At 35.6% G+C, this 19,555-nt stretch overlaps 6 protein-coding genes across 9 annotated transcripts; 3 read left to right on the top strand and 3 right to left on the bottom strand.

Annotated features, from left to right (window-relative positions):
- The first annotated feature begins 243 nt into the window (after positions 1 to 243).
- On the top strand, positions 244 to 1,936 carry LOC113504868 (39S ribosomal protein L9, mitochondrial). Its single transcript, XM_026887357.1, has 5 exons — positions 244 to 442; positions 611 to 770; positions 961 to 1,130; positions 1,294 to 1,494; positions 1,715 to 1,936. The coding sequence occupies exons 1-5, from the start codon at positions 371 to 373 to the stop codon at positions 1,871 to 1,873; spliced, it is 762 nt and encodes a 253-aa protein (XP_026743158.1). The 5' UTR covers positions 244 to 370; the 3' UTR covers positions 1,874 to 1,936.
- Positions 1,937 to 1,961: 25 nt separating this feature from the next.
- Positions 1,962 to 6,035, bottom strand: LOC113504864 (RNA polymerase II degradation factor 1-like). 3 transcript variants are annotated; one of them, XM_026887350.1, is made up of 3 exons: positions 5,926 to 6,035; positions 4,203 to 4,350; positions 1,962 to 4,087 (listed from the first exon to the last, which is right to left on the bottom strand). In XM_026887350.1, the coding sequence occupies exons 1-3, from the start codon at positions 5,970 to 5,972 to the stop codon at positions 2,273 to 2,275; spliced, it is 2,010 nt and encodes a 669-aa protein (XP_026743151.1). In that variant the 5' UTR covers positions 5,973 to 6,035; the 3' UTR covers positions 1,962 to 2,272. The 3 variants fall into 3 exon arrangements, with proteins under 3 accessions (XP_026743151.1, XP_026743152.1, XP_026743153.1); XM_026887351.1 differs by lacking the exon at positions 5,926 to 6,035 and adding an exon at positions 4,864 to 5,132; XM_026887352.1 differs by lacking the exon at positions 5,926 to 6,035 and adding an exon at positions 4,427 to 4,633.
- A 1,171-nt stretch (positions 6,036 to 7,206) lies between these two features.
- LOC113504712 lies at positions 7,207 to 7,978 on the top strand. Its single transcript, XM_026887122.1, has 2 exons — positions 7,207 to 7,653; positions 7,735 to 7,978. Exons 1-2 carry the CDS (start codon positions 7,440 to 7,442, stop codon positions 7,929 to 7,931), a joined length of 411 nt encoding a protein of 136 aa, XP_026742923.1. The 5' UTR covers positions 7,207 to 7,439; the 3' UTR covers positions 7,932 to 7,978.
- Positions 7,979 to 8,055: 77 nt separating this feature from the next.
- Positions 8,056 to 11,222, bottom strand: LOC113504714 (protein salvador homolog 1). 2 transcript variants are annotated; one of them, XM_026887125.1, is made up of 10 exons: positions 10,940 to 11,222; positions 10,646 to 10,814; positions 10,450 to 10,528; positions 10,263 to 10,367; positions 9,899 to 10,031; positions 9,704 to 9,811; positions 9,442 to 9,619; positions 9,151 to 9,287; positions 8,771 to 8,903; positions 8,056 to 8,257 (listed from the first exon to the last, which is right to left on the bottom strand). In XM_026887125.1, exons 1-10 carry the CDS (start codon positions 11,022 to 11,024, stop codon positions 8,188 to 8,190), a joined length of 1,197 nt encoding a protein of 398 aa, XP_026742926.1. In that variant the 5' UTR covers positions 11,025 to 11,222; the 3' UTR covers positions 8,056 to 8,187. The 2 variants fall into 2 exon arrangements, with proteins under 2 accessions (XP_026742926.1, XP_026742925.1); XM_026887124.1 differs by having other exon boundaries at positions 8,058 to 8,257; positions 9,442 to 9,631; positions 10,940 to 11,201.
- Positions 11,223 to 11,765: 543 nt separating this feature from the next.
- Positions 11,766 to 14,536, top strand: LOC113504715 (diphthine methyl ester synthase). Its single transcript, XM_026887126.1, has 5 exons — positions 11,766 to 12,012; positions 12,255 to 12,437; positions 13,284 to 13,455; positions 13,631 to 13,762; positions 14,266 to 14,536. The coding sequence occupies exons 1-5, from the start codon at positions 11,878 to 11,880 to the stop codon at positions 14,454 to 14,456; spliced, it is 813 nt and encodes a 270-aa protein (XP_026742927.1). The 5' UTR covers positions 11,766 to 11,877; the 3' UTR covers positions 14,457 to 14,536.
- Positions 14,537 to 14,735: 199 nt separating this feature from the next.
- On the bottom strand, positions 14,736 to 19,273 carry LOC113504713 (rap guanine nucleotide exchange factor 2). Its single transcript, XM_026887123.1, has 2 exons — positions 19,002 to 19,273; positions 14,736 to 18,673 (listed from the first exon to the last, which is right to left on the bottom strand). Exon 2 carries the CDS (start codon positions 18,634 to 18,636, stop codon positions 15,094 to 15,096), a length of 3,543 nt encoding a protein of 1,180 aa, XP_026742924.1. The 5' UTR covers positions 18,637 to 18,673; positions 19,002 to 19,273; the 3' UTR covers positions 14,736 to 15,093.
- Positions 19,274 to 19,555: the final 282 nt, after the last annotated feature.

Here is a 19,555-nt window from a genome sequence, read left to right on the forward strand (position 1 = left end):
CGTAAATCCAATTTCGGTTTAGCATAGACAGATTTTTCAACATAAGTACTAAAAATATTTTTATACAAATAAACCAGACTAAATCCTTGAGCCATATAACGGTCTTACTTTATAGTACGCTGTGCTTATTCATTCCATTAATCCTTCTGAGACAAGACAAGCCGTTTTAATTTTAATAGTAATTAGTTACTTCATGCACCTTTTTTTATTTTTGGGTTATTTTTCTCGACAACTGGCAATTTTACAAAATTCTGTCAATCAGCCCTTCACAGTGTCTAACCTATAATGAAACTTTAAAATAAAACAAATAACATTTCGGATTACTGATATTATTACTGACTTCAGACTTATTTTACTACATTTAGTAAAAATGTTGGCTTTACGCTCTTTTTTACAAAGTACCGTAGCGACAGCACCAAGTTTGTGCCACCAGCAAACAAGGGTAAAATGTTTATAATAATAAATTAAAAGTATGCCCCAGAAGATGTTATTGCAGAACTGATGTGTTATTTTCTCGTACATTCACGCAGTTTATTTTTAAATAGTAGGAAACACCATTGGTTAAAATTTTCCTTTTTACAATTACATAAATTAATGTTTTATTTTACAGAACACCTTCATATTAAAAAGAAAACATCCTCTGCCCCTTCATAAAAAGGGTGGTAAACCAACGAAAATGAGAGGGAGACATTTTGTTTATGACCTAGTTGAAGATACAAATATAGCAAAGAAACCTGACATTAAAGTTATACTGAATCAATTTATCAATGGTATGTATATCATGTATTTCTAAAACTGATTACAGAAATTAAGAAAAGTATTTGTGGATGAAACAAATGCTTCAGCTTAAACCTTTGCCCCATTACCATTATATGTTATATACCATTATATGTTACATAAAATTATATTTTATTGTATGTTATTGCACTATTCACTTCATCATTTTTTATTGTGCAACAGGTGTTGGTGTAAAGGGTGATGTTCTATCATTGCGCCCAACCCAAGCCTACCGAGACTATCTCATGCCTGGTTTAGCTGTTTATGCTAGCCCTGAAAATTTAGTGAAGTACAAATCTGTTGAAAATGAGCCTAAAGCCGAAAATAGCTATAGTTCACCATATGTACGCAGGGTAAGTACACATATCTGTGTAGGTTATTCTTATACTTTTATGTTATCCTATTTAGATATAGCAATATCCATTGAGGAAGGAGATACTTACTGCCCCATGAACATTATCAAAGCAAAAGCTGAAATTTATGGAATTGTTCTGATTTCAAATTTATATGTTACAGACTCTTGGCCGCTTTTCGAAATTAGTTTTACAAATTACAATGAATAAATTGCAACCTTGGACACTGGAACCTTGGCATATTAGTGCTTCATTTCGGAAGTCTGGTTTCATAGTACCTGAGTATGCAATTGAAATGCCTCCTGTGCAAATAAAGGGACCAGATCTATCCCTACAAGACAAAGAGTTCCTTATAACCGTTACAGTAAGTTTCCATTTATAAGTTGTATCTGAATTTAGTTGCTTGTTACAGTGAGTCGATTATTGATAAAAAATGACAAGAATAAAATAGTGTTGACCTGATAACTCTGTCTAATAAATAATAAATCTATTAATGTCTTCACTTTATTATAAAAGAAGGGAGAAATAAATGAAAAACCTTGTGGTCAGTTATAGTACTTAGTATTTTTGAATGTTTTTTTCAGATAAATAAGACAGAGAAAGCAAAAGTCAGATGTAGAATACATCATTGGGCTACAGGTTTGGACAGATTGCCTTGGGAGGAGTTTCATTGGAAACAACCCAAAGAAGCATTGATACCAGATCAAGCAGCTGAACTAGAGAATATGCCACTACCCCAGTAGATAAAAAACTAATGATTAGGTGGATTATGTAGATGTTATAAATAAATATGTATTGTAAGACAAGTGATATTTCATTGAAAAACTTATGTTATTTAAAATAAGTTTATTAATATTTTGTTATGTTATTATAGTGCTACAAGCATATCGTAGGAACATTGCATGTAGATTTAATTCTAGTTATACAATTACAAGAATTTATAGTATGTGTGACAAACATTGGGTTTTGAACAAAATGCATAATAATCACATGAACTAGTTTAGCATTCTACAATCTTTTCTACAGCCATATAGTAAATTTTCGTAGTAACAATTAATAAAACAGCAAGCAATGAAGTCACAAACAGTAAATTTTAAAATGGGAAAATATATGGGATATATTATAAATATATAGATGTCATATCAATGCTTCACCTGTTCGGATGCTATTGCTGCGGCCTGACTGGTATCCGTTGAATCGGGTTGCGTAACAGGAGCGGGTGCTTCTTCTGGGTATTGCGCAACGTTCTGTTGATCCTGTTCTTGCGCGTAACCATCTTCAGTATCTAGAGTTTGCTGTAGTTCTTGAACGTCGTATTGTTGTTCATATTGCTGATAATTTACCTGTTCCTGTGATTGTGCGTATTCTTGCAGCATTTGAGGATCTTGCGGCATCTGAGGGTCTTGCGGCATCTGAGAATCTTGTGGAATAGACTGTTGCTCATACTGTTGTTGTTCGTAAAGTTGCTGCTCGTACTGCTGCTGCTGCTCGTACTGTTGCTGCTGTTGGTACACTTGTTGCTCTTGGTACGCCACATCCTCGGCGTACTGCGTATTTTCTAATTCTTGATTAACATCAAGATACTGCTGTTCGTAAACAGGATCGTATTTCTCACTCACTACTTCATCATTAATTTCGGTAGTATATGCTTCTTGTTCTATAGCCTTATAATAGTCAAAGTCATGACTTTCCTGTTGTTCAGGCATTTCCGTACTATGTATATTAGTAACATTTGTGTCAGTAGGCTCTGAATAGAACATTTCCACCTGCTCGGCATTAAATTCATCAATTGCTCCAGTTACATCATCTAAGTTTGTATTTTCTACGACGTCTTTTATATTTTGTTCATTTTGTACACCTATTTCATCTAATTCTTTGGGAATTTTTACAGTTTGGACCTCAGGGTATTCTGAATTAAATGGAACGCTTCCAACATCTGGTTTTATTGCGCTTTGCTCCTGCGAAGACTGAGTTAAATCAGGTTTAATTTCCGTTACATCTATAGCTGGCGTGATAGTTTGATCTAACTCAACAGATGGTATTGAATCTTTAGGACCTTGTTCCTGAGGGACATTTACAGTCATTTCAGGATTACTTTCCATTTTTGCATTTTCTGTGAAATGTTCAATAGCCGTTTCAACTGGTGGAAAACCCATTTCTGTAGAGGTTGCATACAATTTTATTTCGGGCTGTAATTCATTATTATCACTTTTCGTGATTGAATTGCAGGTGACATCACCATTCGATTCATCGGCATTTGTGTAATCTAATTTAAGTTGCTCTAAATTGTAATCAATGTTGTCTTTCGGATCATTACTAATAACAGCTGCCTTTTTGACGGCATATGCTGTCCTATCAGATATTTCATGCGGGCTTATGGTCTTAATACTATTGTCCTCGATATGGAAACTCGAATCATATTTCAGCATGTCTTTCGAGTCATCTTTTCCCGGCAATTCACTAAAGAACGTTGCCTGTGATGTCACTTGTCTATCTGTATTTATTTTGCTATTATCATGAGTAGGTTCCCGGAGAAAATTATTCATTAAACTCTCTTTGTTCGATTGTAAGTCACTTTCAACTTTTGTACTTAATTGAACAGGCGTCTTTCCTTCATTCTTTAGTAAATTCAAAATTTCATATTTACTTTTCCAATCGGCATTTTCGTCCGTGCTCTCTTTAACAGGAATATCCGTCATTGGAAGAAGCCTTTCTGGACTTTGATTAAGTATTACAGGTTGTATACCATTGTCATATTTGTCATGGAATGAAGACCTAAGTTTTGGAATAAGTATATATTTCTTGCTAATTTCTTGAATCAAATATGATTCCCCATTATTAGTGTCTACATCCGCGAATATGGAATTTCTAGTTGTGATCGACGATGGGTAATTATGGCCCGATGACATATCTGGATGGTAACCCACATCACGCACTTCAGAAGGGCGACTATCAATCTGAAAGTAGGTAATGTATATTCAGTATAACTTAGGTACAACATATTGATCTACTATTCCTACATATATCTCTATACTCCAGTAGATACTTTCCGCTCACTAGCTCAAAACTAACCTTATGTCTCACGGGCACTAGGGCCGTAGTTGTTCGCATTTTATCCAGCTTCCCCAATATGTATTCATTACGTTTCTTCCGTTTCTGATCTTCTTCAAGAAACGCGTCATATTGTTTCCTCAAAGCATTGATGCGGTCCGATTTAGCTCTAAAAGAAACAAAAAAAATGTGAGGTGTTTGCACTTATAAATATATTTCTGTTTTTTTTGTATGCATTTATTTACTTTTTGTTAGATTTCCCCATATGAGTTGTCTATGTTTAATTTATCTTACAAACTTGATTGGGGCAGCCACGCTTTGACCTGCATGGCACCGACGCGCGGCGTAAACAAAACTGGCGTGCCGACCTTCGAGAAGGTTTGCAACTTTGTAAATATAAAACAAGGATGATGAGAACTGTAGGTTCACACATTGAAAACTTGTGCACCTCTCAATTTTTTAATTATTCAAAGTAAGTAGGTACTTATCCGATAGTTAGATTGTAACTATGAATTTTGAATACAACTTAGGAATAGCATAGGTACAGGCTTACACAAAATACAATTTGGTTCCCTATCCTGTTACCAATATTTTTAGTTAGCGCAATGCGGATTCTTTTTTCGTAGGCAATCTTCTTTCCTATTTGCAATCTCAGAAATTACTCCTATTTTCCACTACCTACCTACAGTGTAAAAACGAATTGATTGAAACTGCCATATCTGCCATCATATATCATTTTCTATTTACTTCTTGCAGAGCAGTAAGTAAACCAAGTATGTAAGCGGACTGGCCGTGCCAGGCGCTGCGTAGCACCTCATGTAAACGTCAGCTAAATGGCACCATGAAACGCGAACACTGCCAATGAAATGACCTTCGACCTTGGTTTACGATCGTCTGCTCGAATATGTATGCAATTTTATTATATTATTGGAATAGAAAATACTACACTAGCACAGCCAATTTCGGTAAGTATATTGCCAAAATTTGGCCCAAATTTGTAGGGAGCATACTTAATATCCACACAAATTGCAACGGCAACGGCATCAGTATTACCTACACAAGGGTAAATTAATCAACAATTCAATCTATTTGGTAAGAAATTTGTTGTTTGTTAATATTTTGTAGTGGCTTTGCGGTTCGAAGTAAGAATTTCTATGCACGAAGTGCAGGTTCGATCGCATCTCAGACAGTCTTTAAAAAAATACATGATGAAAATCTAGATTTAAATACTGGAATGTGAAATCGCCAACCCGCAGTAAGCTAGCGTGTCGGTCAATGCTGCCTATGCTCACCAAAATAGGTATTCTGAGTACTTGTGGGATTTTATCAATGCTTCTTAGCATAGTTCTAGAAAGATCACTTTTTCCAGTAGCAAAATGTCTGCCATCAGAAATACAGCTTACTATGGCCCAGCTCCTCCAGCTTTTCTAATATGCGTACAAGCCAGGACCTAGGCTTCAATTCCGCTATCGACTAAGCCCGATGAATAGGCACTTAGAAATTGGTTTAATTGCTACCTACTATTCGTATTCTCCTAAGCATTTTGCCAACACAATAAATGAAACATCAGTGCGGGTCGTTACAATTGGAAATAATAAAATACTTGAATACAAAGCTACGCAGCCATATCTACCTTTCTATGACAAACTTCCGCGTCGGTTTAAAATCGATTTTCTAAGTTAATATTTTAGTAAACTACAACTGCAAACCAAGAAACAAAAAAGTGATCAACTTATTAACTTACATTAGTAAAGCCCCTCTATTTTTAGCTATTCTGCGACTCAAAAGCATAGTAAAACAAAATAGAAAAAAATTGTATAACTTGTTCCTAAACCTCAATATTTTTATTGACAGCGTAATAAATACTACATGTCTTTCGTAGGCAAGAGAGTTTTTATTTACTTTACATACTGTTAAGATACGAACCTACTTCATAAATTAGGTTTCGTGCAGAATGTGAAGCCGATTGAACTTCTTAGCATGACTACACAAAGTGGATCTTCCTTTTCTGGTAAGGAACTAGCAGAGTAGTAGGTAGGTACTGGTATCTCCTCAGCCAGAATCGCGTAGAGTATGCGCAAGCGATCCCTTGACTCTGGCTAAAGCAGTAGAAGGGGCCCGGGGTGTTTTTAGTCGATGGAAGTCCGACATATCCGATCGCCATGCAAAAAAAGGTAGGTACTGGTATCTCCTAAAACTTCCTTAGAACGCTTCTTAGTAAATGGCATAGTTAATTACTGATTCTCAATTTTAAAATATCGATCGACATTAAAGTAAATCCTCGAAAGGTCGGACATAAACACGAAAGTAAGGTAGTGGTAATTCTGGAGAAATTATTGCATTACCTAATAGTTTCGTAATAATAATTAAAAGTCATAACGATAAACTTACTACACTGCCTGTAAGTTAGATGTACCTTCCTGATATACCTAGGTACTGTAAATTAGATGGTGTTTTGTGGTAAGCAGTAGTTCTTTTAGGAAATACTAGCTGTTGCCCGCGGGTCCGCCCGCTACAAATCGAAAATGATGTCACGGGAACATAAAATCCGGCAAAAATATCCTTTATGTTTATGTTAATCCTGATTATAATCTATCTGCGTACCAAGTTTCGTCTAAATCCATTGAGCGGTTTTTGCCTGAAGAAGGAACATGCATCCATGCATACAAACTTTCGCGCTCATAATATTAGTATAAAGTAGGATGAATAAATAAAAACAAACAACCGCGGTTTGGGCGGAGGTCTATGCCCTTATATCTAAATTGATAGGATGAGTTGTTTTATTGTTTGAAATATTAATTAAAACATGTGAAACAGGTGAAACGATTTCGATATGGTTTATTTATAAGTTACTGGATGATACTTTTTAATATTTTTGTACCCAACTGAATTCTTTTAATGTAGTCATTTGCGTGTATTATAAAACATTAGTTATATATATTATATATTTTTCACTACGCTCCGCTAGATAAAATCAAGTTTAGTTACTACTCGAAGAAATAAACTAAAAAAATACCCAGCTGACAAAATGTCACTGTCATTTTTCTAACCCAACCAAAGTTGTCAATATTTAGTCGTGAATAGTTTATAAAATGTTCTATGAATAGCGCCAAAAACGTCCTCAAATTTTATTTATACATATCCCGGTCTAAAATATTTATTTACCGTCGTTCATATAATATAAATCCATTCGCCTTCAGATCCTAACCTAACATTCGTTTATTATGTTATACAACTAGTGAACTTCATAGTCAACAAATGATTCACAAGTGGTGGCACCGGTTCGTCCGGAAAAGGACTAAACCCATTGCAGAAGATACAGCTATCCTTTGGAAACGGCGCCTCAGTATAGCCTATGGTTTGATAGCTTGGAATGCATTTGGTTTAGTCATGTATAGTGTGTATAAGGGGAAGGCAGATTGGGCTTATTACCATGGTCTCAAGTCCGAGGAAGAACACAATAAATCTCCAGGTAAGACAGTCCTTCAAAAGATATGTGCATACACTGTTGTTGTCATCAATGAATAATGAGTCATTTTGTTTAATTTTTCAGGTCTGGCATGGGCTAATACATTAGGTATAAAGAATGCAAAGGTGTACAAAATAAGTGGTCTTAAAAAAGTAGATGAGTATGATATTGTTGAAGGAGAAAGTGTTAGACAAGACAAGGTGAGAGACAAACAACTAGATGAACTAGATCATGAAAGTCTTGATGAGAATGTGGAGCAACCTGCTGTAAATATTGATTGAACATTTTATTAAATACTTGTAGATAAATAAAAAACATACAAAAAGAATACATTTTTATTTGAAAATTATTAAGGCACCAATTTATTGCTATTTAAATAATAAAGAATTCTAATAGGATAAAAAATATACTTATATTAGCAATAATTATGATTCATAGTAAAAGTTAAAATATCAAATACATTACTTATACTCAAGTTACTTCATAACAACTACAATGTTTTATGATCACAGTGCAATTAGGCAAGTTAACATAATATTAACAGTTGGAGTGTGCATGATAGGTAATTGCATGTCGTCGCCTCTCAATTTCTTGTAACAAAGCAGATCTGTAAAAAAAAATTACACTTCTTCTATGACCTTCTTCACTCAAAAGTTTATGATATTGACCAAATAGTTTTGGGTTCTTTCAATCCGAGAAGGAGCTCTGATGCATAAGTGGGGAGAATATATATGCAAGTGCATGGCAGCCAGTAATTACTAATACCGTCATCTGTTGAACCAGTAGCACCCACCGTTACACATGCATAAGCTATGAGATTTTTTCTTAGAAACTATATGTTACTGGAGAGATTTTCATTGGCTAGAACCATACAACAGAAAAGCTACAGATTTAACATAAAGCTATCTGAACAACTCATTTCATACCTTTAGCTTTGATGTTTAGTTAATTTTGAAAAGCTTTCGTTTTCTCGTGATTAAAAAGAATGTTGATTGTTGAGGTCAAGACTGAGTTGTGGGGCTCAAAGAGCTAGCCAATTTCATTCAATTAGGCCAACCACCTTGTATACAGTACTATTGAGCAACCTTTAAAAGCCAAATGCGGAAATGTAAGATGTTACCTGTATCTCTCATACTTCATGACAATAAGCTGCAACTCCTGCTTGTAGAGTCTTGTCAGCATGTCAGAGTAGCAGTCCAGCTCACTCAGTCTGAACATGTTCCACCGTAATTTATGGTCGAGCTCTTGATCAGCTGGAATAAAAAAATGTATAGTCTATAATTTGAGCGTAAACTGCGCAGACGCATTCAACAAACGCGAAAACGACACAGTGCTGCAGTTGACGGAATATGCGAATAACAGAAATATGCGATCAACGTCTACATGTACACAGGACATTATTAGCTAAGAACGCACAATCTGCGCGTTGTTTTTTTAAGTGTTTGTAGTCCAACAACATTTTGGTACTAACTACGTCTCGAACTTAAATATTTCCAGTACCTTTAGAATAGACAATCAGCCAGTGAGGAATTTCTTCAAGCAAATAAGGCGGCACGAGGGTAGGCACATACGGGCTTACTAAATAGCAGCCACCTACTAAACAAGGGTGCGCATATGTAGTCTGATGAGTAATTTCACTGTAAAGAAATACAGACAATTAATTACAGAAGTATAATTGATAATTCTTCTTGAGTAAACTAAAGCTCAACAAATACCATGGTTCGAAACAATGATATTATTTATAAAATATTTTTTTCCTCAAACAACCATAGTTGAATACAAAATACATACTTAAAATAATAAACTCCATGATGAGGTGTTGAGACTCTCTGCCAAGGCTGTGGCACACTCTCTAATGGGTGAGTCCAATGAGTGGTCTGTGTATTGTGATCCATGTAGTAGCGTCGGCCGCGTAGAGTTCGGTCCGCCGACCATCCCGGGGGCAAGGGAAGTTCACACTCATCTGAACCTACAACAATATCTAAGGGCAATGGAAAATTTTATATAATCAATTGAACTTATACAGAAAACAATTTTTATGTATTATTACTACCTTGAGTGCCAGTGATCATTTTACTCCCATGTGCTTTATTGTATGGTAGACCTGATGTACTGACACAATTTGAGTAAATTGGCGAAGACTGGCTTGCTGTAGCATAGGCTGTAATTGCATCAACATAATAAATGATTAACTTGTTCATCTAGACTTTGGGTTAGTACTTCATTCCAAGAAGTAAGTTCTACTTACAATCTGTGTAGCTATGAAGGCGTAGAGAATGCGGGGATGGTGGATGCAGTCTTGGTGTCAGGCTCATATTGGATGACAGTCTGGGCATACTTGATTCCCTTGATCCATATTGTTGTTGTTTCTGCTGTTGAACCTGAAATTGACGAAAAAACTATACCTCTTAACCAAGTGATAGCACTATGCTATTTATAAAAAAATGTTTATGATATAAGCATCCATAGGTACTTGGTTTAGAGAAAAATGTTTATTCATAAAATTCATACAATATTAGCATCCACATAAAACAGCTTAAATAGCAGATGAACTCCAAGGGCAAGCAATAATGATCTATAATGACAACAGAAAAAAGATTCATCATCAATACCTGTTGTTGATTCTGATATATTGGATCTTCCTGTTGCCTGTAATATCTGTAACTAGTCTGTCTGCTGAATGAGTCATCTATCTCATTTAAAGTAGTATGGGAAGCCTATAAAATAAATAAAAATGAATGAAGGATACCAAAACTTTATAATATTAAATTTTCCTAAAAAGTTTTATTAAATCATTACCACATTAGAATCTAAAAGATATTGAGAATTGTAGCTATTTGATGTACTGGCTGTATCGCTAGTCGACAAACTGGCAAACCTTTAACAAAAATAGTATTAATAACACTAAATAAAGGTTTATAAAGTTTAATAATAATACTGTAAAACTATATGGTAGCATAAGTAAAAGCTAAATGAGGAATTGTTTGTTCATTACCTGTGTGCTAAATTTGGTACTGACTCACTAGGTGTATATTTGCCTGCATGTCCACTCATGGTTTGAGCCTTGCCAAATTTATTCTCATGGCTTTGAGAGACGGCATCGTTTGCTCCGAAGGGTTGACTCCGAGGTCTTTTAATGTGACCAGTCGTCCAGACATTTATTACTGTAAGTAGGTAAGTGAGTTTTTAAGTTCGAGTTCTGATCTTATAAAATATACCAAATAAAACAACATTTGTATATTATTTAAGGCATTTTTAATTTTTAAATCAAGTACAAGACATTACTCACTAGGTAAGTCTGGCGGAGTATCTTTCTTTATATATTTCCCAACCACACCCTCATTGACACCTTTTTGACCCTTTCTAGATATCATAATGAACTGAATAGTATTTTCTAGTTAAAAGATTCCTCAATACATAATGAATTGCATTCAAAGTTTGTAATCGAAGCGTACATTAGGAACAATGACAATTTGTGTAATCAACTGCAATATTTTTGACAGATAAATGTTTAGTGTTGACAGTCATAACAGCATGCAATACAGTGCGGAAAGCGGCGCAAGCGCATGCACTAGGCCACGTCACGATTTTCAATGTTCTCATAAGCTATAGAAAATGTATAAAAAGAGAATAATATTAGAGAATGAGAATTAAAACACACAACAAGACAAAGAGTGCCCCTTGATTAGAATGTTATACAATCGTAGAATTACCGCTATACTTTCTCCCTTTCTACAAAATTAAATGAGACGATTCAAAGCGACTTGAAAAACACAAATTCTTATATTACGCGTTTTGAAGGAAAACCATTTCTTCTTTATCCATTTTACTGATTTCAGTTCTATTTAAAAAAAAAAGAAATACTCAAAACAAAACTTTGCTTATTCGTTGAAGATTGACGAATACATGGACCTGTCACACCTACAGTAATTGCGTGATAATGGTATGAAAAGTTGAGTCTATCAAATGAATATCTTAGACAACGTCGTAAATTGTTATACATACTATGAGTAAGGTTGTAAATGTACTAATTACTATTAAATTAATTCATTAATTATGTAGGTAGGTCTGGTCCATCCATTTTTCACAGTATTTTATCTGTCATTGTGATTGGTTGCTGTCAAACTCGTCAACTCGACTCTTGATTCGAATAAGAGTATGTTTTCCATGCTGAAGTTTGAAGAAGAATTAAACTAAATAAAGTATAATAATATAATTTACATCAAAATGTTCTATTTGATCGGTTTAGGTCTGGGCGACGCTACAGATATAACTGTGAAAGGTTTAGAAATTATAAGAAAATGTGATAAAGTTTTATTAGAAGGTTATACTTCTATTCTTACTGTAGGAAAGGATGTTTTGGTAAATTTATTACTTTTAGTATCGTTGTAAACATTGCATTTCTTCTTGTTTACACTTTGTGCTCATTAGTATTACAGTTATAGTATTACAATCATTATCATTCTTCCCTAGTTTAAATATTTTTTTAAACTTTTTTTCTTTACCTAAGTTGCTTATCTTCAACTGTGGAAATCTTTGCATATAAGATTTGTTATGATTATTATCCATTTGTGGGATTGCATATAAATACTTATTAATTTCAGGAAGAATATTATGGTAGGCCACTCGTACTTGCAGACCGAGAATTATGTGAAGGTGGTATAGATGATATCCTTCAGGAAGCAAGTGATAAAGAAGTGGCATTACTAGTAGTTGGTGACCCCCTTGGAGCCACAACTCACACAGACATGTTGCTAAGAGCTAAACAAATGGGTGTTAAAACTCAGGTGAACTATTATTTTATATTTAAATATAGCAAACACAACAGTATTATAATAAAAAATTAAAATCTGCCAAGTTAAATATAATAATATAATATTGGACAACATTCACACAACGCCATCTAGTCTCAAATTAAGCAGAGCTTGTGTTATGAGTACTAGACAACTGATAAACATACTTATATAGTTCTAAATACATACATATTATAGATTAATATAGATAAATTACACCCAGACACAGAAGAAATGATCGTGCTCATCACACAAACATTTGCCCTGGGTGGGAATCGAACGCACGACATCCGGTATAGCAGTCAGGGTCACTAAACAGTCATATGTTTTCATAATTTTAAAAGTATTCTTTATTTTAAGTTGTCACTCTCCATGGCATAGATTTACTGATAGGATTAATGATGATGTATAATAACTTGTGAGTAAATTTGATGATCCTCAAATTATTTTATAGAGGATTATTTATCTATTAAAGGAGCTTGTGGCTAAGCTATAACTGTATAAGTGGATAGATCCAATGTTAAACTTTCAGAAGGCATGGTAAATTGTGGATCCCGGCTGTTATTCATACATCTTTGACAGTTGTTACAGGTAGTCAGTAAGAAAGTGACAACCACTCTAACTAAGGGGTATTGTGTAGACCAGGTAACAGGGTTGAGGAGGTCATATAGCTCCTTTTAAACCACTGATACTTAGCTGAATCCTGTTAGATTGGAAGCAGATCCTATCATAGTTGGGAAAAAGCTAGTGTCCTGTGTAGTCAAAAACTATTTAACAAAAGAAGTATGCAGTAGCCAGTACACAATATATTAGTGTTTTTCCATATAAATTTAATTTCAGATTGTTCATAATGCATCCATCATGAATGCAGTTAGCTGTTGTGGGTTACAACTGTACAACTTTGGAGAAACAGTTTCAATACCATATTGGACGGAAACTTGGAAACCAGATAGTTTCTTTGAAAAAATTGTTGGAAATTATTCTAGAAACTTACACACACTATGTTTATTAGGTAGGCAATCATACAATTTACTGGTTCCCTGTAGCAATTCTTGATTAATCCATTAGCTAGTAAAAGTCACTATCTTGGTGATAGCCATGATACAAATCAAGTGTGAATGCCTAAAATTACCTTCGCTTTTACAGACAGCATTCTATAAACAATGTTTTTTGTTTTATAATTACAGACATCAAAGTAAAAGAACCCACAGAAGAGTCTTTGACGAAGAAAATTCGCCAGTACATGGATCCGAAATTTATGTCTGTACAGGAAGCAGCTGTGCAGCTGGTGCAAATTATAGAGAGTAATCCAAACTCAGGTATGGCAAAGTTTCAAACCAACACCTTTAGTTGTTGCTATAAGGAAAAGCTAAAATAATTGTCATTCACTCTCTAACTATTTGATAACTTCGATCAACACGCGTAATGTTTTTAGTATCCTGAAATCTCAAGTCCATCTTATACTCTTAGATATAATTATTCAGTCTCACTTCAAGTGCCAATCCCTCGTATACAGCTTTAATAGCACGAAACGTATTTTATGCTGTTTACGTAGCTGAACACTATTTATATAACTATCTGCATATTGTGGTTTCAAGTCTAATAATATGAACTCGCTTTGTATGGGGTAAGCTGGGGCAGTTATTCCAAAGGATATAGGTTAATAATGTGATTATGACAATAAATTATCTATATATAGTTAGTACACCATATGGTACATATTCTTCGCACGTGTGTGAACTCGCGTCGAAGTAATAAAACGTGTTTTAGTGCGAGATTTAAGATCATCAATAGATATTTCATATATTTTTATTACTATCAGGAATATGCAAGAGCAGCAAAGCGGTTGGACTCTCAAGAGTGGGAGCCCTCGATCAACGGATAGCAGCCATGTCACTCGACGCTATGCAAACCTTTGACCTCGGCCCGCCGCTCCATAGCCTCGTTATTCCTGCTCCCAATTTACATCCGTTAGAGCTAGACTATCTTGCACAATTTGAATCAGCCAATTGAACTACGTGACGTAAATATATTTATATGGGCAATATTATTTTGTAATGTAAATAAAAATAAAATATTGGGAATTTAATTAATATATTTTTATTATTTACAATTATTATAATAATAATTAAAATCATGATATTAACAGAATTTGATACGACCATGAGAAACCACTTTCAAACCCATTATTGGTCCACAAAGCTACCACAAAATACATACCTACTACAAAATTATTTTCAATTATAAATGTTAAAAGGTACATTAATTATTATTTGGTCTAAGTTTCACAATTATAAATAATGAAAACTAATAAAATAATATACAAATAACGGAATGTAGATATACCAACATAATAAAATAGGTCACCTATTATTGGTATACATCAAACATCTCTAGATAAAACTGGAAACTGGTGGGTCACATTATTGTAATTAATAATTAGGAGCTTATAATATGGAATTTTACATAACACTAGCACATTTTCTTAACATAATTATACAGTCTTTAGACTTAGTTGTAAAGGGTACATACATGATTTTAATAATATATTAAAACGAATTCACATAACTCGTGCTTTCTATTTATCATGTGAGATTACAAAACAGGGAACTATAATAAATAGACATTGAGTTAAAGAGTATTTAAAATTTTAAACAGCTGATACTTGTTGATCGTCATCGTCGTCGTCATGCGTATCATGATAATAATCATAAGGGCGCGTGACACCCTCGTGAGAGTGCGCCCGGCTGAGGCGCTCGAGGCGCGCTACTTGTGCGGCCAGCGTGTAGGGCGCCTGCGGAATGCGCGGCGGCGGCACTGGCCGCGCGCAGCTCGCGGCTGTGCACGACCCGTGCCCGCTGTCACTCGATGTCGCTGACCCAGTCTTTCTTAACGGCAAGTTAACTAATGATGTCACGCTACTGCTTTCGGCCGACAGGTCGACCGGGAGTGGTGTAGGTGTGTCAGAGTGTGACCTTTCATGAGCCGTCCGAGGGCAACAAATCCCTGCGCCGGGGCCGTCACGCCTATGGGAACAAGGCGAGGGCCCTGACGGTGGCGGTCGAGGTTGATGTGGTCTTGTTTTGGCAGGTTCAGAAAGCGCTAGTAGTTTTCTCACTGCTTGAGGAGATGCAGTACCAAACTTATTGCCGGCAAAACTTTTTTTGCTCTCACTGGCTGACGATGCGCTGCTTGTGGTAGACAAAGAAGGTGACGGATGACGTCGTCGCGGAATGGCAGGAGCAGGCCCGGCTCCTTCACATTCCAAAGATAATGCGTGAAGTCGCTCTTCATCAGTTTCAACATGCATTCGATTTAAATATGCCTTTACACGACGAACCATTTGTGCTTCTTCAAACATCTTTTTAGGATTTGGAACATTTGAAGATTTTTTCCTTCTCTTAACAGTCACCTGACCCTGTTGCACACCTCCAGTAGTAAGTTGATTTAAAGCAACCATTGCATTTGACGGCGGCTGCTTACCTAACTCTAACAGAGTTAGTAGATCATAAGGAGCACTACACATATTAGTAAGGGTTCTGACTTCTTTAGCAATCATTCGCAACTTCTCAAAATTAACCATTCCTTCAACTTTCGTGTCATTACCCAAATGTATGAATGTAAGATCCTTTTTAACCACTGGATAAAATGGTATAACTGGCGATCTCCCCTGCTCAGTAGTAACCAACTGTCTATATTTAGACATATTTCTTGAAGGATCCATAAGCATTTGCAAATCAGTGAACAGTTTTAAATACTTCGTTGGAAGCTTCTCCCAAGTCATTCGTAACCTAGAAACTGCACCATGCCCCAGTCCTGATATGATAGCAAACATGGAATTGAAGTTTTTGCATTCTTTGCAATGACGCGCAACTTTAATAAATTGTTTTATAATTTTTTGCCGACGTGCAAGCGTCTGTTCATTAACTACTTCTGTTACGACCCAAAACATTTCCTTGTTCACAAGTTCAGCAAATTGCGATAACATAGGTGTTCCATATCTGCTCTTCAGCTCAAATAGATCGTCAACATACTCAGTGCTCTCAATCTGTCGAAAGATACAAAAATCTTGTAATGTCAGTTGCACAGCAACCTCAACTGCATTTAATTGCAGAAAATGAACAACACTTTCCCTAAGAAGTTCAGGAGCCATTTCATCTGGTACCAAATTTTCAGTGATGCCATTAGTTTTAAGATAATACCTAGAGCTTAGCCCAATGCGCTCAGCGAGATTTTGTAGCTGGTCTGGTAGGCGATGTTGTTTGATAATGCCCCCCTGAGCTACAGAAACCTCACACAGTGAAAAGTTTGAACTTGGATCAGTGATGCTGAACTCCTGCAAAGTTAACATTACAACTTCCCTAGCTGTTGTCTCTTTGTGTACCAATAAGTATTTACATGTTTGATCAGATTTGTATACTTTGAGTACATGCTCAGGATAATCAGATGATTGATATTCATCAAAACAAATTGATATTAGATCTGGATTACTGTGTGAGTTGTAGAATGATGTGCTGGTATTTGCCCTGTTTAGGGACTCAGAGTTTGAGAGAATACTGTCATCTGTAGGTAAACCATCTGTGATGGTATTTTTAGGAAGAAGATTCATTTTAATTAAAGCTTTCTGCAATTTTCGCTTAGGTCCCAGGGTCATGAAACCCTTCTGAGGCTCCTTCTTTATGCTCAATTGCTGGGGTTTCTTGGTGGGAGATTGGAATACTGGTGTCAATGTGATAGGATCATCACTGAGAATATCTGCAGTGGACAGCCTTGCCCTAGGATCTGTTTGCCAATGAACCCTATTTGTGCAGCCTCTCTGTCTTGGTGAATTTTCAGGCATTAACAACATTTGTTTAAATGCTAATAAATTACTTTTAACTGTGATGCTTAAATGTGTTGATCCTGTTATTATTTCCATTGCCTTTGCATGACTTACATGCTGGAAAGACTGACCATTTACTTCTAAAACTTGATCACCTCTTTTTAGTCCAACATCCTCAGCCTTAGAATGCTTTTCAACTTTAAATATAAATATTCCATATCCTCTCTCATATCCACCCAGAATGGAAAAGTTTAAAGGTTCATCTCTGGTAGGACGAGATAATGTAACACTTCTAGTCCTTGCTTTTGCAGAACAAGCTATATTTAGCAGCCTCAATTGACTTTCCATTTTTTCATGTTCTAGTGCAATTTCAAAGTTTTCTAGAAATTCCATCATAGTTGTGTCTGTTTCAAAATCAGTAAAATGATTGTTTACCCACAGCAGAACCACACGGGTTACTTTATCTCGAACAGATGGTTCAGAAAACCAGGCAAGTAATTGCTTAGCAACAACCATAGGACTTTCTATAAATGTTCTGTGAGTCAGCAGAAAATCCTCAACATACGTAGAATCCCGTGAGTTGTCCTCAATAAGTTGTAGCATTAATTGTTCTGGAGTTCCACGGATCACAACATGACCCTGCTGACGTCCTGACTCTCCTGCTGCACCTCTATACTCAGTAACCAGTACTACAACACCATTTTCATTCTCATGCCTTCTTATATTTTCTTCTCCTTGGTGTAATATTCGATAGTAGTCAGTCTGGGTAATACATACAAACTGACAGTCATCACATTTAGTAGTCATTACACCTTTATGATACAGCTTCTCTAGTGTAGCTTCTGCCATTCCAAAGCTATCACCAACATTCAAGTGCTCCACTTCACCACTTTGATGCTCAATGCTGACATGCCCATTTATGAGGACTGACCATGAGTCATGTTCTTCACCATCATTCATAACCACAGTTCCAGATTTCTCCACAACTGCAAATACCATAACTGCACATAAGGCCCGACGCACAGTTAATGTCATATTAGTAAATGCTTTCAAATGTTGGGTGAACTCCAATAGTATTTCAATATCTTCATCCGTCCTCTCACTTGGGTCTTTCTCAAGACATTCTCTAACTGCATCTCGCACAGTAAGACTATCCATACTTTCTTCTAAATCCTCCTCCTCATCAGAGTCTACGATGGACTCGAGGAGGCCAGACAGGTCTACCTCCATGTCCATGTCCAGAGAGCTGTGTACTGAGGTCATTGTGTCACTTCCACTGTAGGCAGAACTAGTGTCACTGGCGTTGGAACACTTCAGCGTGTGGGGGTACAGCTCTGGACTGTGACGGCCTCCACGCCCACCTCTCAACATCGTGAAGTTTCTAACCAGTCCGACTGACGTCCAGCTTCTGAAAATTCAATAATGAAATCAAATGAAAAAATCGATACTTCATTCACGTATAACGTAGTAAATATAAATGATTCCTAAACAAAACTCGATTTCAGTATCGCTTTTGCACCCTACACATTAAACAAACACCTAAAACTGTTTATATATAATATTAATGAACATTCAACAACCCACAAAATGCTGACTTTCTTTAGAAGTGTCTTTGTAAGCGAGATAGCGAGACGTAATCAAAATTATGTTAGTTACGTCATGTTTTGTTTTTAATGTCGAACTAAAACAATAGGTCTTCGTATGAATAACAAAAAATAAATATATAAGTTTCAAACCTTCACAATTTCTATTTATTTTGCATTCATGGCGGAACTGTCAGCGCTTCCATGTTGCTTTCTAAATTAATTACCCTTCTCCGACAACTCACGGTTACCAAATGTTCTATTCACTTCACAATACACTGTACTTCTAAATCCTTTAATAACGAAAACCAATATTTCACGAAATATTGAATAGGTAGATACAATATGTAATAATCGCGGAAAATCTTTAGAAAGCTATACTTTCTTCCAAAGCTGAATAATATACCACAGAGAATATAGAAGTGAGTACTTGTAAACCAGAAGTCATAGACAAACGAGGTACTCACCGTTTTCTCAAAGTACAAAATGTTTTAATGTGATCTTGTCAGTGAAAAGTGTAATTTTTCAAAAATCTTCACTTTTATAATTATTTTTGCGGAAATAAAACATATTCTTATAAAAAAAAAACAATTTATAAGAATTTGTTTCGTTATTTAACTTCTGTTTACTTTGAATACTTTTAAAAGTGTTTAAAATATTATCTTTTATTGTCCTTTATTATAAAACCCATTTCCATTATAAAAATG

Source organism: Trichoplusia ni, chromosome 23 (assembly GCF_003590095.1).
Source record: "Trichoplusia ni isolate ovarian cell line Hi5 chromosome 23, tn1, whole genome shotgun sequence".
Lineage (NCBI taxonomy): Eukaryota > Metazoa > Arthropoda > Insecta > Lepidoptera > Noctuidae > Trichoplusia > Trichoplusia ni.

Bases quoted from the DNA above. Each gene is read 5' to 3' on its own strand.
- LOC113504868 (XM_026887357.1), top strand. From the start codon at position 371: ATGTTGGCTTTACGCTCTTTTTTACAAAGTACCGTAGCGACAGCACCA. The intron at 443-610 runs GTAAAATGTTTA...TTTATTTTACAG, and splicing joins TGTGCCACCAGCAAACAAGG to AACACCTTCATATTAAAAAG. The intron at 1,495-1,714 runs GTAAGTTTCCAT...TGTTTTTTTCAG, and splicing joins AGTTCCTTATAACCGTTACA to ATAAATAAGACAGAGAAAGC.
- LOC113504864 (XM_026887350.1), bottom strand. From the start codon at position 5,972: ATGCTTTTGAGTCGCAGAATAGCTAAAAATAGAGGGGCTTTACTAAT. The intron at 4,351-5,925 runs GTAAGTTAATAA...TGTTTCTTTTAG, and splicing joins AATAGAGGGGCTTTACTAAT to AGCTAAATCGGACCGCATCA. The intron at 4,088-4,202 runs GTTAGTTTTGAG...ACCTACTTTCAG, and splicing joins TAGTGCCCGTGAGACATAAG to ATTGATAGTCGCCCTTCTGA.
- LOC113504712 (XM_026887122.1), top strand. From the start codon at position 7,440: ATGATTCACAAGTGGTGGCACCGGTTCGTCCGGAAAAGGACTAAACCC. The intron at 7,654-7,734 runs GTAAGACAGTCC...TTAATTTTTCAG, and splicing joins AGAACACAATAAATCTCCAG to GTCTGGCATGGGCTAATACA.
- LOC113504714 (XM_026887124.1), bottom strand. From the start codon at position 11,024: ATGATATCTAGAAAGGGTCAAAAAGGTGTCAATGAGGGTGTGGTTGGG. The intron at 10,529-10,645 runs GTAATGAACAAA...TTTTTGTTAAAG, and splicing joins GTACCAAATTTAGCACACAG to GTTTGCCAGTTTGTCGACTA. The intron at 9,288-9,441 runs GTATGTATTTTG...ATTTCTTTACAG, and splicing joins CATGGAGTTTATTATTTTAA to TGAAATTACTCATCAGACTA.
- LOC113504715 (XM_026887126.1), top strand. From the start codon at position 11,878: ATGTTCTATTTGATCGGTTTAGGTCTGGGCGACGCTACAGATATAACT. The intron at 12,438-13,283 runs GTGAACTATTAT...ATTTAATTTCAG, and splicing joins AAATGGGTGTTAAAACTCAG to ATTGTTCATAATGCATCCAT. The intron at 13,763-14,265 runs GTATGGCAAAGT...TATTACTATCAG, and splicing joins AGAGAGTAATCCAAACTCAG to GAATATGCAAGAGCAGCAAA.
- LOC113504713 (XM_026887123.1), bottom strand. From the start codon at position 18,636: ATGTTGAGAGGTGGGCGTGGAGGCCGTCACAGTCCAGAGCTGTACCCC.